Raw genomic sequence first — 21742 nt, 5'->3', positions numbered from 1 at the left:
GATAAATTAATAATGATCCATCATAGCCAGTACTTTTATCAACATTACAAGAGATCTCATTCATCATTTTTTACTGAATCATCATTGATCAACAGTTTCAACATTTTCACTTGTCACATTTCACATCAAAGAATTTTTTTTAAAAAACAAATTGGGATTATGACGTCAGCCTCATATTATTTTATTACCCTTGAAATATCATTAAGGCATATCTTGTACTTGTAGCATCACATGTAACTAAATACACATTATGAACAGCTGGTGGCGATAATGCTTCGGTAAGGAGGTGATTTGCACTTGAGGTCAAAGAAAAAGTAAGGTTTGAACTACACGTGGCTGGTTAGACTACATATCTACGTCATCACTGGGCGACTTAAACGAGGAGGACCTCTAGCTTGAGAGTAATGCACGTGAGTTTGTTGGTTAGAGGCTTGATAAAATGTCATTTTCTGTCTTTCTTTTCGAGTAAAGTTAACAGACGTGTCAGTAATAAAGTACAACACCACATTAGTTCATGTTACAGCGTTTATCGTCCTCTGAGTCCTTCTCCTTCGTCACGGTGTCAACAGAGCAGCTCGGCGATGGAGCAGGCAGCCGTCGTCACTGAATCACCGGCGGAGGTAAACAGCCCGGTGTCAGAGGAGAAAACCGCGGAGAAAGAGGCAACAGAGACGGGCAAACGCAAAAGCGACGAGCCGGGCGAACCCGAGGCAAAAGGCCGAGGGAAGAGGCGGAGAGGAGGCGGCGGGAAGAACCTCCGTCGGGGCGAGAGATACATCCCCCCTCCGCAGAAGAGGAACCCGGGGGTCAGCTTCAGCCAGGAGCACTTCGACGAGACCTCCTACTACTTTGAAGGAGGCCTGCGAAAAGTGTGTCCGTACTACTTTGACTTCAAGACTTACTGTAAAGGTCGGTGGATTGGGAAAAGCCTCCTGGAGGTGTTCAAGAGTGAGTTCAGAGCCGAGTCCATGGAGTATTACCAGGAGGCTGTCAAGGAGGGTCGCATCCGGCTGAACGAGACACCTGTGGAGGACCTGTCTGTGGTGCTCAGGGTCAGTGTCACCTGTACACATGTATGACTTTATGTCTTTAGTACACAGCACAGTGTTACCATGAGGCGAACATGGCTTAATGAAAGAATAACAAAAACAAAAATTACTTTAAGGCGCAAGAAATATGATTTTCTTATTTGTGTACACATCCTGCAAAAAGTCGCTGAACACATACCGATACAAAATGTAATTGTCCTGTTTTTTCTTTCTTTCTTTTAATAGCTTTGGTACTTTTCACATGATCGATTACAGATATCGTTAAGAGCACGTTATCAAATAAAATATTGAATTATCAATACTTTTGACAACCCTCGTCTCTAGCTTTTCTTGTATGCTCAGAATATCTGTCTTCACATGACAGATAGGGCTGCAAAGATATTATCTGCCAACTATTTTCATAATTAATCGATTAATCGTATAGATGATTAAAATGCCTTCAGATTGCTTCTTTGTCAAAGAGTCCGAAAACCAAAAGACTCTACATTTACAAGACAGAAATTCTTAGATTTTAGAAGCTGGAACCAGCAAACCTTTGAAATTGAAATGATTAACAGATTATCAAAATAGTTGCCCAATAAGTTTCTTTCGATTAACTCATTGGTTAATTGTTGCAACTCTAACTCTAATGGCTGAAAAATAGCCAGATGTTTAACAACCATTCCTCTCATTAAAATACTGCTACAAAATACTTCTTCTGAAGGAACAAAACAAGTTATTTGAAATAGTCACCTGTTGCTGAATGCTTTTGGTTCCAGATGGTATTGACCTTGACAGAGTACAGTAGGATGAGTGATGGGACTCTACAATTTAAAATATTATCAAAATATTGCCAAACTTGCTATATGGCTAAGTGCAAAATCCAAATCACAGAACCTGCAAACGCTTTAACCTCCCCCGACTCTCCACAGAATAATGATCACATGAAGAACACAGTGCACCGCCACGAACCCCCTGTAGTCGGCACTCCCCTGGAAATTCTGGTGGATGACGGTGAGGTGCTCGTGGTTAACAAGCCTGCCTCCATTCCGGTCCACCCATGTGGCCGCTTCCGCCACAACACAGTGATTTTCATCCTGGGAAAAGAGCGGGGCATCTCTGAGCTGCACACTGTCCACAGACTGGACAGGCTGACGTCTGGAGTGTTGCTTTTTGCAAGGACACTGGAGATCTCAAAGAAACTGGACCAGTTGGTGCGAGACAGACAGGTATGTTAATTTAAGCTTGCACTTTATTTAGACAGTAGTGGCAGTAAAAGAAATAAGATTTGACTGGTTTTATTCTTTAGCTCACTTTTTCCATAAAGTCATTGATATAATTCTCAGAAATGTCCTTTTACATCTGTGCTTTCTAACAGCTGGAAAAGGAGTACGTATGCCGAGTAGCAGGGGAGTTTCCAGAGGGGGAGCTGATCTGTGAGGAGCCCATTCTGGTCGTTTCCTTTAAAATTGGCCTCTGCAGGGTTGACCCGAAAGGAAAGGATTGCAGAACCGTCTTCCAGAGGATAAGCTTTAATGGAAAAAACAGCGTGGTCCGCTGTCTGCCCCTGACTGGCCGCACACACCAGATCAGGGTCCACCTTCAGTACCTCGGCTTCCCCATCCTCAATGATCCCATCTATGGGTCCTCAGCCTGGGGTCCTCGGATGGGGAAGGGGGGCCTGGTGGAAAAGAGTGACGAGGAGCTGCTGCAGGCTCTGGTAGAGGAGCATCGCTCTCAGGAAAGCCTTCACATGTTGGATATTCCCGATGATGGGATCGGGATTGGAAAAGACGCAGAGGATGTGAAGAGGTCTGAGAAAGTAGATAAATTAGATGGCACCTCTGAACGTAACACAAGCAAGGAAATTAATCAGACACAGAATGATACACAGGTGCCAACAAGCAGTGAAATTGTGAATCAGGGCTGCGCAGACATAAATCCTAACAATACCCCACTTACATCCCCAACCAACTCAAACGGAAGTCGAACAGAAGCAACTGACTCGACTCCCAAAACTCCTCCAGGGACTAGAGACCACCTGTGCAGTGAATGTAAGCTGGTACGACCAGATCCTACGGAGAAGGAACTCATCATGTATCTCCACGCGTTACGCTACAAAGGACCTGATTTTGAATATTCCACACGCTTACCTGACTGGGCTAAAGAGGACTGGGTGGAAGCTGATTAGAGCCGACCTTATTACATGTTTTGCAGACATTTAAAAAAGCCTGAGCAGAAATCCTTCAAGAGGTTTTGGTATAAAATGCATGAAAATTTGTTTTAGCATCTGCTTACCAGAATACTGTTTGATTTTCTTTGGCTCCAAGCTTTATGCCTTAAACGAAAATGGAAAATAGAAATGTTTAAGTTTTAATTTTACTTTGGGAACTGTATTAATGTCAAGCATATTGTTTTAATTTAATTTCATCCCTCTAAGCCTGTGATCCATCTGGTACTCCAACCAAGACATTAAATAAATCAAAAGCCATAACTCTGCAGGAAAATAAATGGTTGATTTTATTTCAGTTTTGTGAAAAATTAACAACATCGACACCTGTACAGAGTAGTGGTGGTGACCTTTTAAGTTCTCCTTTTCATAGAAAGCCTCTGGTTAGTTTAATACATCTCTAAGGCAGGTTATTCTGCTGAGTGATGTTAAGTGAAGGCTCTTTGAAGAGTTGTGATTATACAGTCAAGATGTCAAAAGCAAACAAAAATAACGCTGCTCATAGGCACATTTGACACACAAGTCTCTTCTCATCCAGGTCTGAACCACCATCACTACATACACTAAACATCTCTTAATTAATGTATTTAAAGGACACATCCTTGCACAAAACACAGTTTGAGTTGTTTCCACATATGAAACAACCTGTTGAAAGACATTTGGCACATGCTGTTCATGTCATAAATACTGTCATTGTAACCGAGACACACAAAATCAGCTGATGTGACATCTCAGCTGTGGGACTGAATGAAGATAAAGGCTCTCTGTTCCTTAAATATTCTGTTAAGTTTCTCTTAAAAGTGCTGCAGCAAGGTCTATGTACAAATAGTGAGCTGTTGAAGCAGTGGCACGTGATGGTACGACTCCTGCTTTAGAAATAAATGACTTCTTTTTAAAAGCTAAGGCATACACTGACATCCATAAATCCTGGAATAGTACGCACCTTAACTCATTAACAGTGTTTTAACCTGCATATAGTTTTATATCTGTATTAGAAACCCTTTTTGCCTTTAAGTACTTTAAGTAAAAATGACATTTTTTGTAGGGATGCACGATATACAGTATATCGAAGCCAATAACTCATCAGCCGGGAAATTTACACTATTATTTATTATTCCAATAATTAAATTATAGCTGATAAATACAGCCGATAATATGAAGTCAAATTTGCTTTCATTGATTTTAAAAAAGCAGCATCTACACACTCCAAAACAGTAGGTGGCAGTATGTATCTTCTTCAATTTGCCAGTCTTGCATATCCTCAATAGTAGGACCTTATTTCTGAAAAAATATGTATGGTAGCGAGATGGTGTCATTCACTGAGCAGGTTTATAATAAGGTCCCACACCAGAACGGGCAGGACTTTGCCTCTATGTGCAGCAATTGTTCCTCTGTAAAAAAAAGTGTCAAGGGAGAGGCAAACCCTGGCATTAGAATGGCTACATCCCGGCAAGAAAAAAGGTAACAACTGCTAGCTTGTTTAGGTTTGTGAGCGACCAGGTTAATGTGAAGCTAAATTGCTATTTCAAACGTGTAGGTTGCTAGCTTGGCGGTTGTTGTAACACACAGATAGCAGAGGGGAAGAGAATGCCGACTGAAATAGTCGGTCAATGGCAGCTTGTACCAACAGTCGACATCCGGCAATCCATCAATTAACACAGAGAAGAAGAAGAACAAGCCTAGCATGCTGTTGTTGCACTCTTGACATCAAACTGCTGCACCTGGGTAGAGCCATGCAGCGCAGACCAGAAAGCCAAACATGTCGTCGCTGGTGTCTTACAGTTACAGAGAACAACAAGATTGCAATTTGCAGTACATGTTCCTCAAGGCTTTGGAGAGGAGGGAGAAAGTGTATGAGTTTTAATACAACAAATCTTTCATGTCACCTAAAAAGTTGTCATCACCAATCACAAACGGTAAGTTATTGGTTATCTTGTCAGGATCAGCCATGAGAGGCAGGTAATTATCATATATATTATCGTGCATCCCTAATTTTTTGGCACAGACACTGGAACAAACAGCATGACTTTAATTTGACAGTGAAACACTAAATGCAAACAAGTCATGACAACAAATGACACATTACTAACTTCAGGTTTCTGGTTTTCCACGTCATGGTCACAAAGGATACTTACTGTACATATTATCGCCACAAAGTTTGAAACCAACTCTCAGTGCAGCGCTCTCTCTCTCTCTCTCTCTCTCTGCATATCTCCTATTTATCTTTTAATGTTCAGAATACCATGAATGTATATGGCTCATTAAGGTCAATACCAGCATGAAGAGGAGCCAGTGGCTGCTGTCATTACCCAGTCTGTGCAGGTGTTAAAAAGTTCCAGGCACGAAATAAATTCTGCAGCACTTGATGATTTTTGTGTTAAGAACACACTGCAGTCTCTTCAAGTGTGATACTGCTGCAAGGTTGTGGCTGAAAAACAGACTTCCTTCATTGCCAGGCTGAACAAGTCATGCTTTGATTTGACCTTTGGCTGAAGAAACACTCATGCTCTGACCTCATCCATCTGTAACATACACTGTAACAACCTTAGCAGCAACATTAGACAACCATGCTGTCACATGTTACATTTGCAGTTGGCTTATATTTCCTTTGAGTGTTGTACAAAACTAACAGTGAATGCATCTTTTCTAGTTCAGTGATTCCTTTCCCTTTTTTATAAATTTAGAGCGATTAATGCACAGTGCTTGCAAAGATTCCTCCGACTTCCCTCAACATGTATCCTCCCGCTGTCCATCTCTCTTTATCCAAACGTCTGGCAGGTCTGGTTTACTGTTGGGTATAATAACAACTTCCTCACTCTGACTGGTTCGGCCTTTATTGCACGTCTCATAAACAGTTTCTTTCAGTGAGAGGCGAAGCGTGTCTCTCTTCCCGTTTAGATGTCCTGGTTGTAACTGAACCTCTTCTTCTCCTTCGTTTTGCTGCGTGTTGGAAGGTCCCGGTTCAATGTCGCTCAGGCACGTATCGTTCGAGTCCTCCAGGCCCTCGCAGGAGCTCTGAGACAGGGAGGAGAGGTGTCCTTTCTTGGAGCGACAGTGGTGATGGAGGCTCTCCTCTGTGGTTTGTTCGTCTTTGCAGAGAGATGGCTGGTCAATGGTCTCCATCGTGTGGCTGATGATGGTCTCCTCTAAGCTGGAAGATGAGGAGAAGGATGTATTGCTCCAGTGCTTCACGCCACCAGACTGACCTCTGCATGTTTTACATAACAGCTTGTCCTTGGCTACGTCTTCCTGTGCCAGGCCTACAGGCCGCAGGGTGTTTTCTTTGTAAGGAGATGAAGTCTGCAGGGCTGGAGGCGCTTGGCAGATCTTATGTTGACGGCTGCACATCTCCTCGCTGTCCCTGTCCATGCTGTTCCTGCCCGCGTCCTTCCCACAATACTCGATCTCATCAGAGAGCACAGAGGGCCGGTTGGACAGCTTACTGGTGCAGGTGCTGTTTTCAAAGCTGTCGCTCAATCGATAGGCCAATGGCTGCAGCTCGTACTGCTCCGGCCCTCGGTCCCCGCCTCCTCCTGCTCCAGCCTGTTTCTGTCTCTGCGGACGTTGGTGGTTGGGGTAGAGATAGCCACCTGCCTCTTTGTCATAACTCCTCCTCACTCTAGATCTGCCAAAGGCTCCGTTAGCAGCCGAGGCTGACGAGGACCCGGGCTCTGCTGCCGTGCCATCCGCGTGATCTGAAAAACAGGGCAGCGTGATCGTTCCACAGTTTTTCTGGGGTCCAAAAAAGCAGCATAGGGACTGAAAAAAGAAGGTTGCGAATCCACATGCTACACATTTCACCAAAAACAGGAAAATCCCCAGTTTTCTGAAAAGCAAGGCCGTGGCAGGCAACATGATGATCCCCATGGAGAAAAAAGCACCAGAAACTATTGCTACAGGACATCCCATCCTTTTAGTGGCGTGTGCTACTTTCCCAATTCTGTCTGAATGAGGAGCCAAGCTGTAGGATATGCAGTAGTTCGCAATAAAGTCAACTGAAAGCCCTGCTGCTGATGAGATAAACAGAGCCTCGATGCCGCTCAGCTGCCATTCAAGAAGAACAAGGAGACCGACAGTAACAAAAACACTCCCTCCTACAGCTACAGTCCCGTATATGCTCAGTGGAATATTCCAAGTGGTTAAGAGAAGCAGAGCAAACGTGAGAGCGACTGAGAAGCCGGCCACTACCAGAGTCTCTGAGCTCAGAGACTGCTGTAGGTCAAAAAGAGACAGATGACTGATGAACCATCCGTTCTCCAGCCCTTGTGGCGCCCCTGATATTTCCCTGTTAAACCACATCAGGATTTCTCTGTGGAAATGGCTGGTTCTGCTGAAGTTGAAGCTGTAGAGGTATGTGGTTTTGAATGCCAACACGAGGGCAGCGACCGTGCCATCTGGCTGGAAGTACAGGCCTCCGCTGTGGGCCAGATGGCCCTCGGCATACCTCTCTGCCAGCATCATACTGAGGCAGTTCTCAAAAACGCTGGGAGGGTAGGGGAAAGGGATGTCGTTACAGCAGTCATCACTCTCTGAGCACCGTCTGACAGATACCCAGTGTATTAGCTGCTCCACCAGACAGATATTTTCTGCCATAATATCTTTATCCTCAGGTGATGGTGGGGAATAAAAGCTTTGGTTCTGAACACGTCCACATAGGTCCCTCAGCCAGACCTGAGCATCTGGCTGGCTCATGTTAAAGTATGGGTCGAGAACTAAAGATCCATTGCTCTTGGGGTTAAAGTGATCCCCGTTATCAGTTGGTTTGACGCCCCAAACAAGCATTAATGTAACAGGTTTATCCTCTCCATTCCTCTGTCTCTCAAACATAAACATGTGACGATACTCTGCATCGTATCTCTCAAACGGATGACTGGAGCGGAAAAGCTGGGCGACCCTGCTGTCTAAGGTGGGCAGCTTCATGCCTGGGTCAATGCAGGACATGTAGGTGCCCCCTGCAGCGAGCACTGCGAACCAACACACCCAGATGTACCTAAACTTCACCACTCCGCAAGGCAGGATTTTCATAAATAATAGGTTGGAAGTGTCTGAGAGACCCCTCTTTAATTCTCTCAGCTTCTGCCCGAGAGTGAAGAGACACCTCTTGCGCGAGCTTGTATCCCAGAAGCCGCCGGTGTTTTTGGAGCAGCATGGTTTCCATCCCTGCGCCGCTACAGATGCAGAGGATGCTTCTGTGTAGCGCTCACGTAGTATGAAAGAGCATGGCAGCCACACCAATGCCAAGATGGAGCTGATAAACGAGGCGGTGCCTAGATAAACAGAGAAACATCTGATGGCTGTGATGCTGCTGAGATATCCAGAGAAAAATGCTGCACTGGAGGTCAACCCTGACGCTAAAATCAAATAGCCCACTTCCTGCAAAGCTCTGTTTACTCTCTTCTCCAGGGAGGCGGAGGGATTCTGGGATAGCTGCAGATTCCAGAAATCAGCGAAGATGAAAACCTGATTGGAGCAGCTTCCCAAGAGAATAAGAGCTACCGAGAGGTTGACCAGAGGGAAGAAAGTAAGGCGGAATGCTACTTTGTAGAAGAAATAGGAGGTCAGGAGGGAGCCTGTGATTGCTATTGCAGATAATGCTACTATGAAGAGAGAGTGGAGATAAAGAGCCATAGTGAAGAGGAGAGACACAACAGCTAGGACAGGGTAGACCGAATCTCTTGCCAGGTAATACTTGAACAGCGTCTGCTTGATGCCAAAGTCCATGCCTGTGATAGTCGTATTATTGTGTGTAAGATCCCTGCCTTCGAGACTTTTCATGTACATCTCCATCATGTGTTCTCCTTTGTCGACGGGTAAGAACAGGAGGCTGTACTTCAGTGTAGGGATCTGGTATTCGACAGTCTGTGGGCCAAGGAAGTCTTTATCAACCAGGAAGTGAAGGATTTGGAACACCACTCGGGATTGTTTACAACGAGAAGGGACAGAGGAACAGCCGCCATGTTTGGGTCTCTCGACACAGGATTCCACTAGATGTCCTTCGTGATAGTACGGAGCACATTTCCGGAGAAGGTTCAGAGACTCAGACACCTGGTGTGAAAGGGAGAGAATGACAAAAGCCTTCAGACACCTAAACCCATTCAGTGCACCCCAGAGTTATATTAAAATGAAGTTGCATGAGAAGATCGATACCACTCTTATGCTGTGCCAATGTTTACAGGGGGTTATATGCCTGACTAATCATTGGCTGGGACCAGCTTCCAGGCAATCAGTTGAGACTCCAGGAAGTCGCTGTTCCCAGCCAAAAAATAGTCCAGAACAAAACCAGGCATTAAGGCATTAAACAGCCAACTGTCATTTTCACACCAAGGTTTTTGTACAGATTGAACCAATTAGATACAACTTGTTGATTAGTGAACTTTAGAGGATGAAATTTGTTACCTTTACCTGCCTAGCTGTTTCCCCTATGTTTCCTTTCTCTATGCTAAGCTGAGCTAACCAGGCAGGTGCCAGTGAAGCTTTATATTTACTGTACAGACATGAAAGTGGTATCAGTCTTCCCATCTAACTCCTGGCGAGAAAGCCGATAACTGTATTCTCCATACATGTCGAAGTATTTCTTGTAATTTGCAAAACTGAGAGTAAAAAGACCAAGTCCTCGAGACTCTGAGGACTTAATGAGCAACGTTAGCTACAGAAGTGCACAAACTGGCAACCACTTGAGGGGGCAGCAGATGATTCGAACAACAGCGGTGTTGTGACGTGAATGCAATGGAAGAGGGGGATGGAATGTGACATTTAGTCATTGAATGTTATCAATAACACCTTTTAGCTGTAGCTGCACTACAAAAAACTCAATATAACTTAACATATTCAATGTTTATTCAGTATTTTACAGAAAATTTAAAAGCATGTCTACAAACACCTAAATGAGCTTGTAAATGCAAAATGAAAATGTTTAAATCTTAACTGGAGGTCTTCTTTTCAGCTTTTTTTATGAGCAAATTTTTTTAGGTATTAGATTTTTCTTAAACAACATGCTGGTTCACTTACTGTACAGTGTAAGATAGACTATTATTTGTGTTACAAAAACTTTGTGTTTATAATTACAACTTGTGAAGTAATGTGATTGTTAATTTTTAAAAATCTGCTGTACCTGGTGTGAGGTGAGGCTGAGGCAGCACGAAGCATTAGTGAGGACAGCCAAGTAATTCCCCAGAGACCAGCTGGGGCAACAGCCGCTCCTGGACGTTCCTTCAGCCTCCCCCCTCACATGCTGCTGGCACAGGTCCTGGAACTGAGCCTGGGAACGAATCTGCATCAGACAAGGGAAATATTTTTTGAACACATGCCCAGTTTTGAAACAATTCACAAAAATTGAATTCATTTTAGACGAGGCAATGCACATAAAGTAGTGTTTTTAATTTCAGCAGGGCATTTAAATTTGGGTTAAGTCTCAAGGCGCTGAAGAGAAATAGAAGACAGAGTGAAATCTGACAGAAGCTGATGACTAAAGAGATGAAAAAATGAAGCAAAAGGCAGAAGAGCAAAGGTGAGACGGAGGGCTGAGTAGATCAGAACGAACCCTGGATTGCTCCATCTCACACATGGCGTGGATGGCCTTCAGACTCCACAGACTGGCTGAGTTCTCTGATCGAAACACCAACTGAGCCAAACGCTCGCCTGCATGGAGAGGAACAGATGGATTCAACATACAGGAACAAGATGACCAGCTGTGAATCAGCACTTGACAAGAGTTAAAGGGACAGCACACCCCAAAATCAAAAATACATATTTTGCTCTTCCCTGTAGTGCTATTACTCCATCTAGATTAATTGTTGTGAGTTGTACGTTTTGGACATATCCACTGTAGAGATGTCTGTCTTCTCATGAATATAATAGAACTAGATGGCACTCAGCTAGATGGATAAATCACCCTACAGGTAAATGTGTATGTTTCATTTTGGGGTGAATTGTCCCTTTAAGTCTTGGGGTTTAAGTTAAGGTAAAACTAGGCGAACAACAAACTAATTTTCTGTTGTATCCTGCTGTCTGTGTAGAATAAAAAACAAGTCTCATAAAATGAAAACCTCAAAGCTTGGAATTACTAATAAATCCATTTAGCTTTCTGTGTTTTTATAAGACAAACAGAAGTCTTTGATCTAACAGCACACGATTTTAAGTAGAGCTTAAAGGAGAAAATCTGGAAAATCTGTCTTCTTTGAAGCCACTCAATAAAAGCTATTATTCACGTCTTTGTAGTATCCTGCTATTTTTTGTGAATTTGCATTCAACCAAAAAGCAGTCACTGTTTTCATCAGTTTGCTGAGTGTTGATTAATCCTCTACAGGCTGGAGGGCTTTGCCTTCAGCTCTCAGTACTTACATACTTGTTGAAGTTGCTCATAGGCACGTATCACATTTACACTGTTTTATTAATATTAACATTTCATTGTCTGCTCTGCTGAGTATGCGGGAGCCAGCAGTGTTACCCTCCTAATTTTCGCAAAAGTGCAATACAAATCTACAATAAGGATTACGATTGTTATTTTGATTTAATTGACAGGGATGAGCCAATGAGCACTGACCCACCTGGAGAATCACAGAGGAACGTTTCTGGAGATGAATCTCTAGCCAGCATCCTCTTGGTGCGAGGCCTGGAGGGATTCTGACTGCCGCTGCCGTCTCCGCTGGCAGCAACCCCAAACCTAGCACAGATAGAAACACACACACATGCACGCTTTTTCAACCCTTATTAAACACATTCATTTTGTTCCAAATGATACAAAACTGTTGTCACATTTAAAACAGAAAAAAATGTTTTTGTTGGCCACTAAGGGGCAGTGTAACAAGCTGTAAACACTACACTGACATATTGTCACCTTTTAAAAGTTGCTTGTGACAAATCCAGCAGTTCATTAGGAGTGATGTTTGTGTCCACATGATGAATGTTCATCCATTATTTCTTTTAGCTCTGTTTTTGGCCTCCACCATCTGCTCAGGAAAATATGTAGCCTTTTAGTTGCTAAATTCTGCACTTTATTCTCCAGATGGTGACTAACTTTGTCTGCCTGTTGTGTTGGGCAGGTTATGTATGGTTGATTTATCAGAGCTTATATTTTTGCTGAAAACAGTTGCTTGCTGCAGCCATAAATGACGCTGGTAAGAGCAGTGAGAGCCAGAAAACCAAAACAATGAGCTTAAACATGCCAAAAGGCATCTAACAATTGGAAATTAACTGAGAATTAGTGCTGACATCAATAGACATAGTCATTTGATCATTGTTAATATAAAAGATATTGATATGGAATGTGGATATTTATTTACTGACTGCACTTGCTTCATTAATACATTGTTATCTTAATAGTATGCTGACCTTTTGCTGAGCTGCTGTGGTAAAGGAGACAGAGTTTTCCCCGGGCCTGTGTTCTCCTGCAGCTCGGACAGGCTGGACTGGCGAACTCCAATGTACGTTCCCCGAGGCTCGAAGCCCTGAACACAGAGCACACACACACACACACACACACACACATAGATAGACATCAAAGCTAAGACACAGTGTTGACACTGGTGCCCATCAATGCACTGCAGCAGCTTACTGAATGAATTAGCATAATAAGTAGCCAATGTTGTTCTGAACTGCCAGAGAAAAAAACACCCTGAATGAGCTTGTTTTGTCGATGAGTGTTTGATGTTATCCCCACACTTACCATGCAGAAACCCTCGTGTAGCCCTTCTTATGACTCATCCTTAATGATGCATTGTTGTGATTCACATGTTGCATCTCTAGAATAATGTCTTAATCAGCTTTTATCCTGAAAGCATGCATCTCAAAGGTGAAAAGATGTATTTAATTAAGATGACAGCGAGTGTGCTCTTATTCAGCGTGGTTCATTGAATCGGAGATGAGACTGAAGTAAAGGGGTACGGGTGAGATCATCAGTCTTTATGGAAAGAGTAATTAACATTCAGCCTGAGGTGGTGAGGGTGCTGTGTATTGTAGACTTGACAGAGGGGTGACAGCAGAGACCCCTCCCCTCCTATGGATTACATTTTAGACACTGTATGTTTTTGTGTACGTGTTCATGACTGTGTCTGTGTGTCTGAGACTCACCAGCAGCGGGTCAGAGAAGTCTGGCAGTGGACCAATCAAGAGTCCAGCCAGTGAGCATCCCAGCAGCAGCACGGCACAACCCACCATCACTACCAACGGGTAGTCCACTATCACCTGAGAATATCTGCCAAATAGAAAACCACAGAAGAAGAACATTTAAAATATTGGATTAGCAATACCTCTGGGTTTTAAAGCGAAAACTGGTTTCAATACTCACTTTCTAAGGATGCAGTAGAGTCCTCCATCCCTGTAAATAAAACAAAACGTCATTACACAAATGACTCAACACAACTTTAGGACGGTGGCCACAAAATGTCTAACTATTCCTTTAAACACACCTCACTGTCACCACATGTCGCTGTGTCGGTTTCTGTGTCCCACTTTCATTCGACCCGTGCAGCCAGTGACATCTCACCGCGCCACGATGAGACGTCTGATGAGCAGAGCTACAGCCATGTCCCACTTTCACCACTACACCTGCTTCACCGTGAGGACCTGTTGTGTTTGAATGACTGTCGTGGCAGGTGTTTGGTTTGATTGGCCCGTAATGGCTGCAGTGGGGACATTTTCTAGGCTGTAGTGAATCGTAAGCTCCAGATTGAGGACCGTGGGGGACCTAGAGAGGAAACAGAGGAAAATATTGAAGAGTGCCTGCCAATCTTGGATTTATTTCTAACATTTTGAGACACTGACGCTGTCTTAATGGATCCACAAACATTTATCCTAAAAGACAAACAGCACAGTCAGCTCAGACATACTTGGTGGTACAGTTGGCAGGAGGACGAGGGTCTGCCGAGGCTGCTGCAGCTGTCACACAGCTCCCCTTCAGACTGGATGACTGTCAACTGGGCCTCAGTGGCACACTCACTGTCAGGAGGGCACAGAGACAACGCTGGGATCTCACTGGGGAGAAGAAAAAGACAGACAGGAGGAGTGGAAGATGGGTGAGAGGGTGTGAAAAGATAAATAAAAGAGAAGGGAAACGTAAAAAATATGGTAACAGGAGAGGAGAAGTGATTGACAGATAAGCAGGAGAGGGGGAAAGCTCTGGTAAGTCGAGGGTTCAAAAGTTCAGTATGAAACAGTGCAAATATGCAGAAGGGAATGTTTATAAAACTTAGGCATAACAATCTGTCTCCCCACCACAGGCTGACTGACATCTCAGTTTCTCGACTGCATTCTTTGCTTGGCTTCACCTCATATTCAACGGAGAATTGAGCAGGCCGGCAGAACTAATGAGGTAAGGAATGGATTTCTGGCTACTGGAAGTAAGGAGGCCCAATTAAAAAAGAAAGGAGGCAGGAAGAGGGAGAGATAGAGTGAGGGACTGTTTTCGCATCGTGTCGCAGACCCCATTATTAGAGAGGTTGGTGGCTGTCAAGGAGAGATAACATGAGACTGAGTGAGGACTCGTGGGTAATGGTAGCAGTCAGGAGAACCCTGGAGAGACGAGTGAAATGATACGTCTCTTCGTCTATATTTGTAAAGCATTCTGTTCTCATTCCTACAGTGTGTGTTGCAGGCTCACTTTTTGAAACTTGGTTACTTGGTTACTTGGATACAGTATATATATATATATATATATATATATATATATATATATATATATATATATATATATATATATATATATATATATGTATTGAGCCACACTAAGTGGCTCTAGGGAGGACAGTGGTGGTTGTTTGGCCCATTACTTTGGTCCAGCCTGAAATATAACTTCAGATCAACATGAAACTTTGGTTCCTACTGACTTTGGTGAACCTGTGATCTTGACCTTTGTGGTTGTAAGTGAAATGTTTCAACAACTATAGTATTGATTATCATAAAATTTGGTACAGACATTCATGTTCGCCCCGGATAAACTATGATAACTCTGGTGATAATCTGACTTTGTATCTAGCATCATCACCATGTCAAAATTAAAATGTCCAGTATATTGGATTCAGAATAAAATTCCTGCAAAACCAAAAAAACCTTCCCTTACATCTTGAATTTTTGATCCGTGGAGGTTTTATACTTTTACAACTTTTCTCAAGCTGAGAAAGGTGAAAATCTGTAACATCATCACAATGTAAATATATGAGTAGAGTGGGAACTCGTGGGCAGGGCGAGTGAGAGAAACTCCACTGCGCATATCCAGAAATAGGCGCCATCTTTGAATTCACTATCTATTTCTATTTAATATGTAAGAGTAAACATTATTCCTGCTAAACATTAGTGTGTTAGCACGCTTTTGGCTCAAAGTACAGCATCATGGAGCCACTAGCATGGCTGTAGACTCCACTCCTTTCCTACTGTATTACCATATTCTGGAAACAAATGTATGTCCTGCAAAATGCACCAGTGTATTAAAGGCCCTAAACCCTATTGATTTGTAAGTGCTGGGCTTCAAAATATCATTCAAATCTGCAGAACTTCAAAGTGGAATTCCAAAAGTTTCAAAAATGTCGGGCTGAATTTGGAGCAAATGTGTATAAAATGATGTACAAGACATATGAAATAAACAAACATGTTAAGATTATGTGGATATGATGAAGAGCTGGGACAAAGTGATCCAACACCCACTGTATACTGTATGCACTATTGTTAGATAATGTAGGAAAAGATGATTTTTTACATAAACCTAAAGGAGGAGATTGTATATTAGGGGTTGAATCCGACTAAAGTCTTGCTTCGCAGTCCAACAGATTCATTTCTCCAGTTTTATTGAGCGTTAGTTTCCAGAATCTTAATGTTAAGACGTGTTAAAGTGTCATTATAGAGTAAATAAATAGACCGAACTGAGCTGCTCAGTAATGCTCTAGCTGTGTCTCACTAAAGGGGCCACGAGGTCTGTGTAGTCTGCCACATGCTTGTTTTTCCACAGTAGACTGGATGCAACCGCACTTCCTGTCTTGTCACCGTGGCAACGGAGTAAGTCAACAGAGCCTAAATGACCTCAAACAGGTTTATTTGCATCCCATAATAAGGCGCACAGATGATGTGTAGCCTGTTGAATCGGTGGTATACAGTAGCAGAGAGGTTATGGAGCAGATTAATGGTGGAGCTCAGTTTGTCTCTGTATTACAATAAAAAGTGTAATATGATCTAAATAATAAATAGCTCACAGTGTACTCAGCAGCTCTATCTCACATAGCAAATGTTTACCATGTAGTTTAGCCTGGAGTGAGTGAGTAAATACACTCATATAAAAGGTACAGTATTTTTATTGCTGTGGCATGATAAACTCCATCCAACCAGAACTGCATATTTTAAATCATTAGTGGGTGGAGTGTAACCTGTGCCTGGCAGCCCCCTCTCTACAGGGATCAGGATAATTGTTAGTATTTAAGCCCATTACTCCTCTTTGATGGGCATACACACATGAGGAGAGCAATTTGTGAAACTCATCAATATTTCAGTGGATGAATACAAAAATACATCCAGGAAGGTGTCACCGTGCCGCTCCCCACACCCGGGAGAGAAAAAGGACGCTTACATTGTCACTTATGTCAGAATGACGTCAGAAATGTGAGAGACATCCTGGGGCGGTGTTTAGCTCAGTTGGTTGAGCACCCGCCCCATGTGTTGAGGCTACAGTCCTCACTGCAGGCGGCCCCGGTTCGAATCCCGCATCGAGCGGCCCTATCCTGCGTGTCATTCCCCCCCTCTCTGCCTCCCATTTCCTGTCACTCTCTATATACTGTCCTATCCATTAAAGGCATAAAAGCCCCAAAAAATATACTTTAAAAAAAAAAGAAATGTGAGAGACATCCAAACAACAAAGCTGAAACAAAAGTTGCTCCCTCCGCGTCGCCCTAAACTCTGTGTTCTTAATTTCTACCCAAAGCATTGTAATTTAAACAGCACAAGAAAGAAAATGACTGATTTATGTCTATGACAAGCAAGACGCCTAATCTCTCTTTGCTGGAAGGATGTGAAAACCCTCTGTTGGTTACTGGCTTAAGGAGCTCTCTGGATGCCTTGTCCTTGAAATAATGACACACTCGATGAAAAGAGAAATCAGACAAATTCCTTGAGGTTTGGAGTCCCTTCCTTTCATTCTCGGCAGAATTGTGATCTTGGGGAAGCTCTGGAAACTTTAATTCGATACTTTCATGGAAATGCCAGTGTAACTCCTATGTTAACATCCGGGTAGTCCAGTATGTTTATCAATGCTGTCGCCATGTGTTTGTTTTATTTTCGTTCTTTATGTTTTTGTCTTTGTGGGTGGAGGGTTTACATTGTTATGACCATTTTATGTTTTGTTTAAAGGTGCACTATGTAGTTTTGGAGAAGAGAAAGAGCTTCATTGATTTTTTCATGCATAAACAAACTAAACAAACAACCTCTTTGTTTTAATGACTGAATAAACAAACTGACCTTAAAGGACAACACAGTTTTATACTGTTTTACTTTGTTTATATTTGGCGGACCCTGCCACTTTTCTAGCTTCTGGGGACCTTATTTTCCTCTGAGAGCAGCTTGTTTATTCAGTTATAGAAAAGATAAACATTTCTGAGTTTGTATTATTACCTCATTAATATTGTAAAATATTAAAATTCTGAGTTTGTACTTCTTATGCAAAACTACACAATGCCCCTTTAATGTATTTTTGTGATTTGTGAATTGCCCAATCAAAACTCAGTGAATATATGCTTATATATAAATGTTGCTCTCTCATTTTATTTTACATAACGTCTGTTGTCAGGTCATTAGGTACTAAAATGACCTAACATATTATTGAGGGTGGACAAAATATTAGAAACACCTTGCACTATAAAGCATTATAATTCAATAGCATCACAAACTACAGCTTCAAAAATGACAAGAAAGATTTATCAGCACAGCACTAAAACATTTTAATTTGAAAAAATGAACATTATAACCTTTTAGTTCTGGCCTGTTGTATTGGACTGCTTTATCTTTAGCTAGGTGGACCTAACAACGACTGAATGCATGCCGTACCTGAAGCATTCAGAAAACCACACTGTAAAAATACTCTATCACAACTAAAGGCCCTGCCTTGAAAATGTTACTCAAGTAAAGGTACATAAGTATTATCAGCATGAGTGAAACTAATCAGTGTAGACAAAATGGCCCCTCGGGGTGTTACACAATTCTATATTATATCCGATAATTACTGAAGATGAGTTATTGTGCATTTTAGTGTTGTAGTTGGTCGAGGTGGACATTTTTACTATACTATACACACTGTGATTCATTTTATTACATCCTCCTTTAGTATGTAATTAAAGTTGTTTATTAGATTCATTTTATTTCCTTCTAACTGTGGTCCAAACTAAGTTTCAGCTCATTAAGTTAATCTTATGGGTACTAATTCAAGCTGTAACAACAGTGTTTAAGGACAGCTTCAAGGCATTAAAAAGACTCCAGCAGGAAGAATAACAAAAAAATCTAACAAGCTTAAGACTGTCAGCTCTCACTACTCTCCCCTCTGTCTCTTTCCCTTTCTACAGCGCATCTCTTTCATCAACTCTCTGGCTGCCAGTCAGTGTCATGTCCTCAAACATCTCCTAAACCGCCAATCACCCACACATACGCATGAAAAAAAGGACAAAAGCTCAGGCTGCGTGCAGGGAGGCAAACTGTTAACCTTCCTAAAAAGAGAGCTGGTATCTGTGGGGGCGTTTATTAAGAGGAAGAAGACTTGAGGGGTCTGCCCTCGAGATATAGGAAAAGAAACCACCAGAGGATCCTTGTTGGAGAGACAAAAACGTGGCCTGTCGCTGCTGAGCCAAAGGATGGCAGGCCTCAGCTGTTTCCAGCCCGACTGTCATGTTTGAAGCCCCTTGGCCATTTTTATATGCAGCAGCAGAGTGAGTGACGGGGTGACATCAGTGACCCAGAGAAGCAGGAGGCTGATGACACTGAACAGATCTCACAGAAGTCAAATAGAGTGTAACAGTGACAGAGAGAGAGAGAGTGGGTCGTTTGTGTTGCTGCATCAAAGGCAAAAAATGATTTTCCCTTTTTTTTAATATGATGTTAAATCAAAGGGACTCGCTCTGGTTAGCATCCCTAACATACTGGCATGCAGTGTGATCTTGTGAATTAAAAGAAGATATTTGACCTGGAAATGTAAGAAAATAAAAGTAAGTTTGACAGACACACATGACCATCTCTTGGTTTCACCAGCAGTCAAACATAATCAGGAATGAATGCTGTAATAATGTTGAAATGGCAGTTCTACTAGTGTAATGGGAAAAAATAAGAGCAGCAGTAATCATATCCAGTGCATTATGCCATTGTCCACAGCTGGATTGAACAATACTCACATCGGCCACCGGAGGGTAAAGACACATCCACGTCTCCTGCTGTAAATCTCAGTTATTTTCCCACAGTAGTCAAGTTACACACTCAGCGCCAGAGATAACCACACGCAAGGAAAAACAACCCACCTCTGGCAAGCCTGCTGAATTTCCCTTTCATCTGTGGGAGAGTCATCCATCACTATCGCATCCGTGCTCTCTCCTATTCTCGAGCAAGCCTCCATCTCCCTCCCGAATCCGCTCTGAGACTCAATCTGAAAGAAGGCAATTATGAATTTTGCTGTTATTTCATGAATTGGGTCCAGCAGCCTCCATCTGCCCTGACTGAGTCCACGAGGATCAGAGGTGCGGGCTTGTTTCTGAGGTTGCTACTACAGAGCAGCACCGGGGCTCTTTGGGTTAATCTGCCCCGAGCTGCGCGCTGATTGGCGGAGCCGCCGTGATGCTGAGGACGCTGCCTGGTCGCTGTCCAACCGGCCGCGGTGCTGGAGCACTAAAGTGACGGATAGTATGCATCAGTGGCTGCTTAATTGGCTCGGGCTGCAGCTACATCTGCTGTTTAATGTACGTTATGAAGGTGCGCAGACAATGATGATGGGATCAATTACAACAGGCACTTCATTGGGACCTCCAGCTGCTGATCACCACGGGGCTGCACACTGGCAGTGACCTACATATCAACCGAGGAGCTGAAATCAAAACGTAAAAGCAACTACCCCCAGTTGCCTTTATTTAAATCTATACGAGTTTATAAGGAGGAGACTGAGATCATCAATTTTTGAATCGTTTAGTTGAACAAAAGCACAATAAATACAAATACGATACAAGAAGAGGTATTTTTATTAAGCTTTTATTGAAGCACAGGTGGTAAATGCATGTAAGTATCAAACTGAAGGTTTAAAAGTCTCAAGTGTGCTCACTTTGCGTTTTTTTATGCATTATTACATGAACAAGAAAGAAGAATTTAAATGTTGCAGCATATGATATGTTAGAAATATAAGACACTATTTATGAAGGGTTTGTAAGTGGTTTTGTTTATGGTCGATGAATCATTTACTAATGTTTTATAGATCAGCTACTAGCGATCAATAAGAACAACTTTTGGGTTGCCAGGTTGTGGAAAAATGTGTTTGAGTAGCTGGACCATGTGACTATGGAGGACTGAAACTGCCAAAATCATAAATGAACTGAACATGAAATGACTATATACATTTTTATTTTGCCTCTGTATTTATTAACCTTATATTTATTCAACTATTTATATACTTTCCAAATTAATTTTCCATTTAATTTATTCATTTATTCATTTTTTTCTTTTTAAGTCCTCCGTACATGAATACTTATTTAGACCAAAAAACACAAAATCTTATTTTATGTAACATGTACACTGCATCACTTTACTGTAATGCAGCCTTAAAACCAGGAAAAGACAACACTCATACCATATCACGATATCCAATTTATAGTCTCTATTTATAGTGTCATATCACGATAACAATATAATATCAATATATGGCACAGCCCTGGATTAAAATCCCTTAATTGATGAATTATTAACTCACCCAGCTGCAGGCTGGATGGCTTATTAGAAAGTGAGAAAACCACCATCATTTATTAATGATTTGATAACATTATTACTTTGTCCTTCCCAGACAGAAAAGGGATTTTTCCCAAACCCCAAATGTGTTCTAATAAAAGTTTATTCCTGACCAATAAAGCATTTAGCAATTAGCAATTACTCAATTTATAAATCCTTTATTAAGTGTTCCTTATTAGGACGTTGTACAGCAAAGTCTTGTAATTCATCATCGAACGATTATTATCTTATCTTTTGTTTTAAGGCTGCAGTCATTACATACAGTAACACACACAGTTAATTATGAACAATACTTCCCTCTGACATGTTGTGGAGGACAATTACAAAGAAAACCTCTTTAATAAAAGCTCTTGTGTGAAGTTTTCAAGAAAAACATCAGTTTGATATTAAGATCACTTTGGTCAACATTGGTTGTGTTAAAGTGCTTAACAAATAAAGTTGGATTGGATTGGATTGGATATTGATTTGCAGATGCCAAAAAAGAAGCTTTACTGTCTCCTAAGAAGATAAGAGATGAGATGAAAAGATAAGAAGGAAAAAGGGA

At 42.1% G+C, this 21742-nt stretch overlaps 2 protein-coding genes across 2 annotated transcripts; one reads left to right on the top strand and one right to left on the bottom strand.

The window, feature by feature from the left end:
• Positions 1-368: 368 nt before the first annotated feature.
• rpusd2 (RNA pseudouridine synthase domain containing 2) lies at positions 369-3539 on the top strand. The gene is made up of 4 exons (XM_073483734.1): positions 369-410; positions 570-1052; positions 1961-2257; positions 2407-3539. The coding sequence occupies exons 1-4, from the start codon at positions 405-407 to the stop codon at positions 3217-3219; spliced, it is 1599 nt and encodes a 532-aa protein (XP_073339835.1). The 5' UTR covers positions 369-404; the 3' UTR covers positions 3220-3539.
• A 2446-nt stretch (positions 3540-5985) lies between these two features.
• disp2 (dispatched RND transporter family member 2) lies at positions 5986-19825 on the bottom strand. The gene is made up of 10 exons (XM_073482687.1): positions 19731-19825; positions 14085-14229; positions 13665-13942; positions 13544-13573; positions 13327-13450; positions 12589-12704; positions 11805-11920; positions 10799-10896; positions 10370-10528; positions 5986-9303 (listed from the first exon to the last, which is right to left on the bottom strand). The coding sequence occupies exons 1-10, from the start codon at positions 19823-19825 to the stop codon at positions 5986-5988; spliced, it is 4479 nt and encodes a 1492-aa protein (XP_073338788.1).
• Positions 19826-21742: the final 1917 nt, after the last annotated feature.

Source organism: Pagrus major, chromosome 16 (assembly GCF_040436345.1).
Source record: "Pagrus major chromosome 16, Pma_NU_1.0".
NCBI lineage: Eukaryota > Metazoa > Chordata > Actinopteri > Spariformes > Sparidae > Pagrus > Pagrus major.
This window is presented reverse-complemented; position numbering and strand designations above follow the sequence as displayed.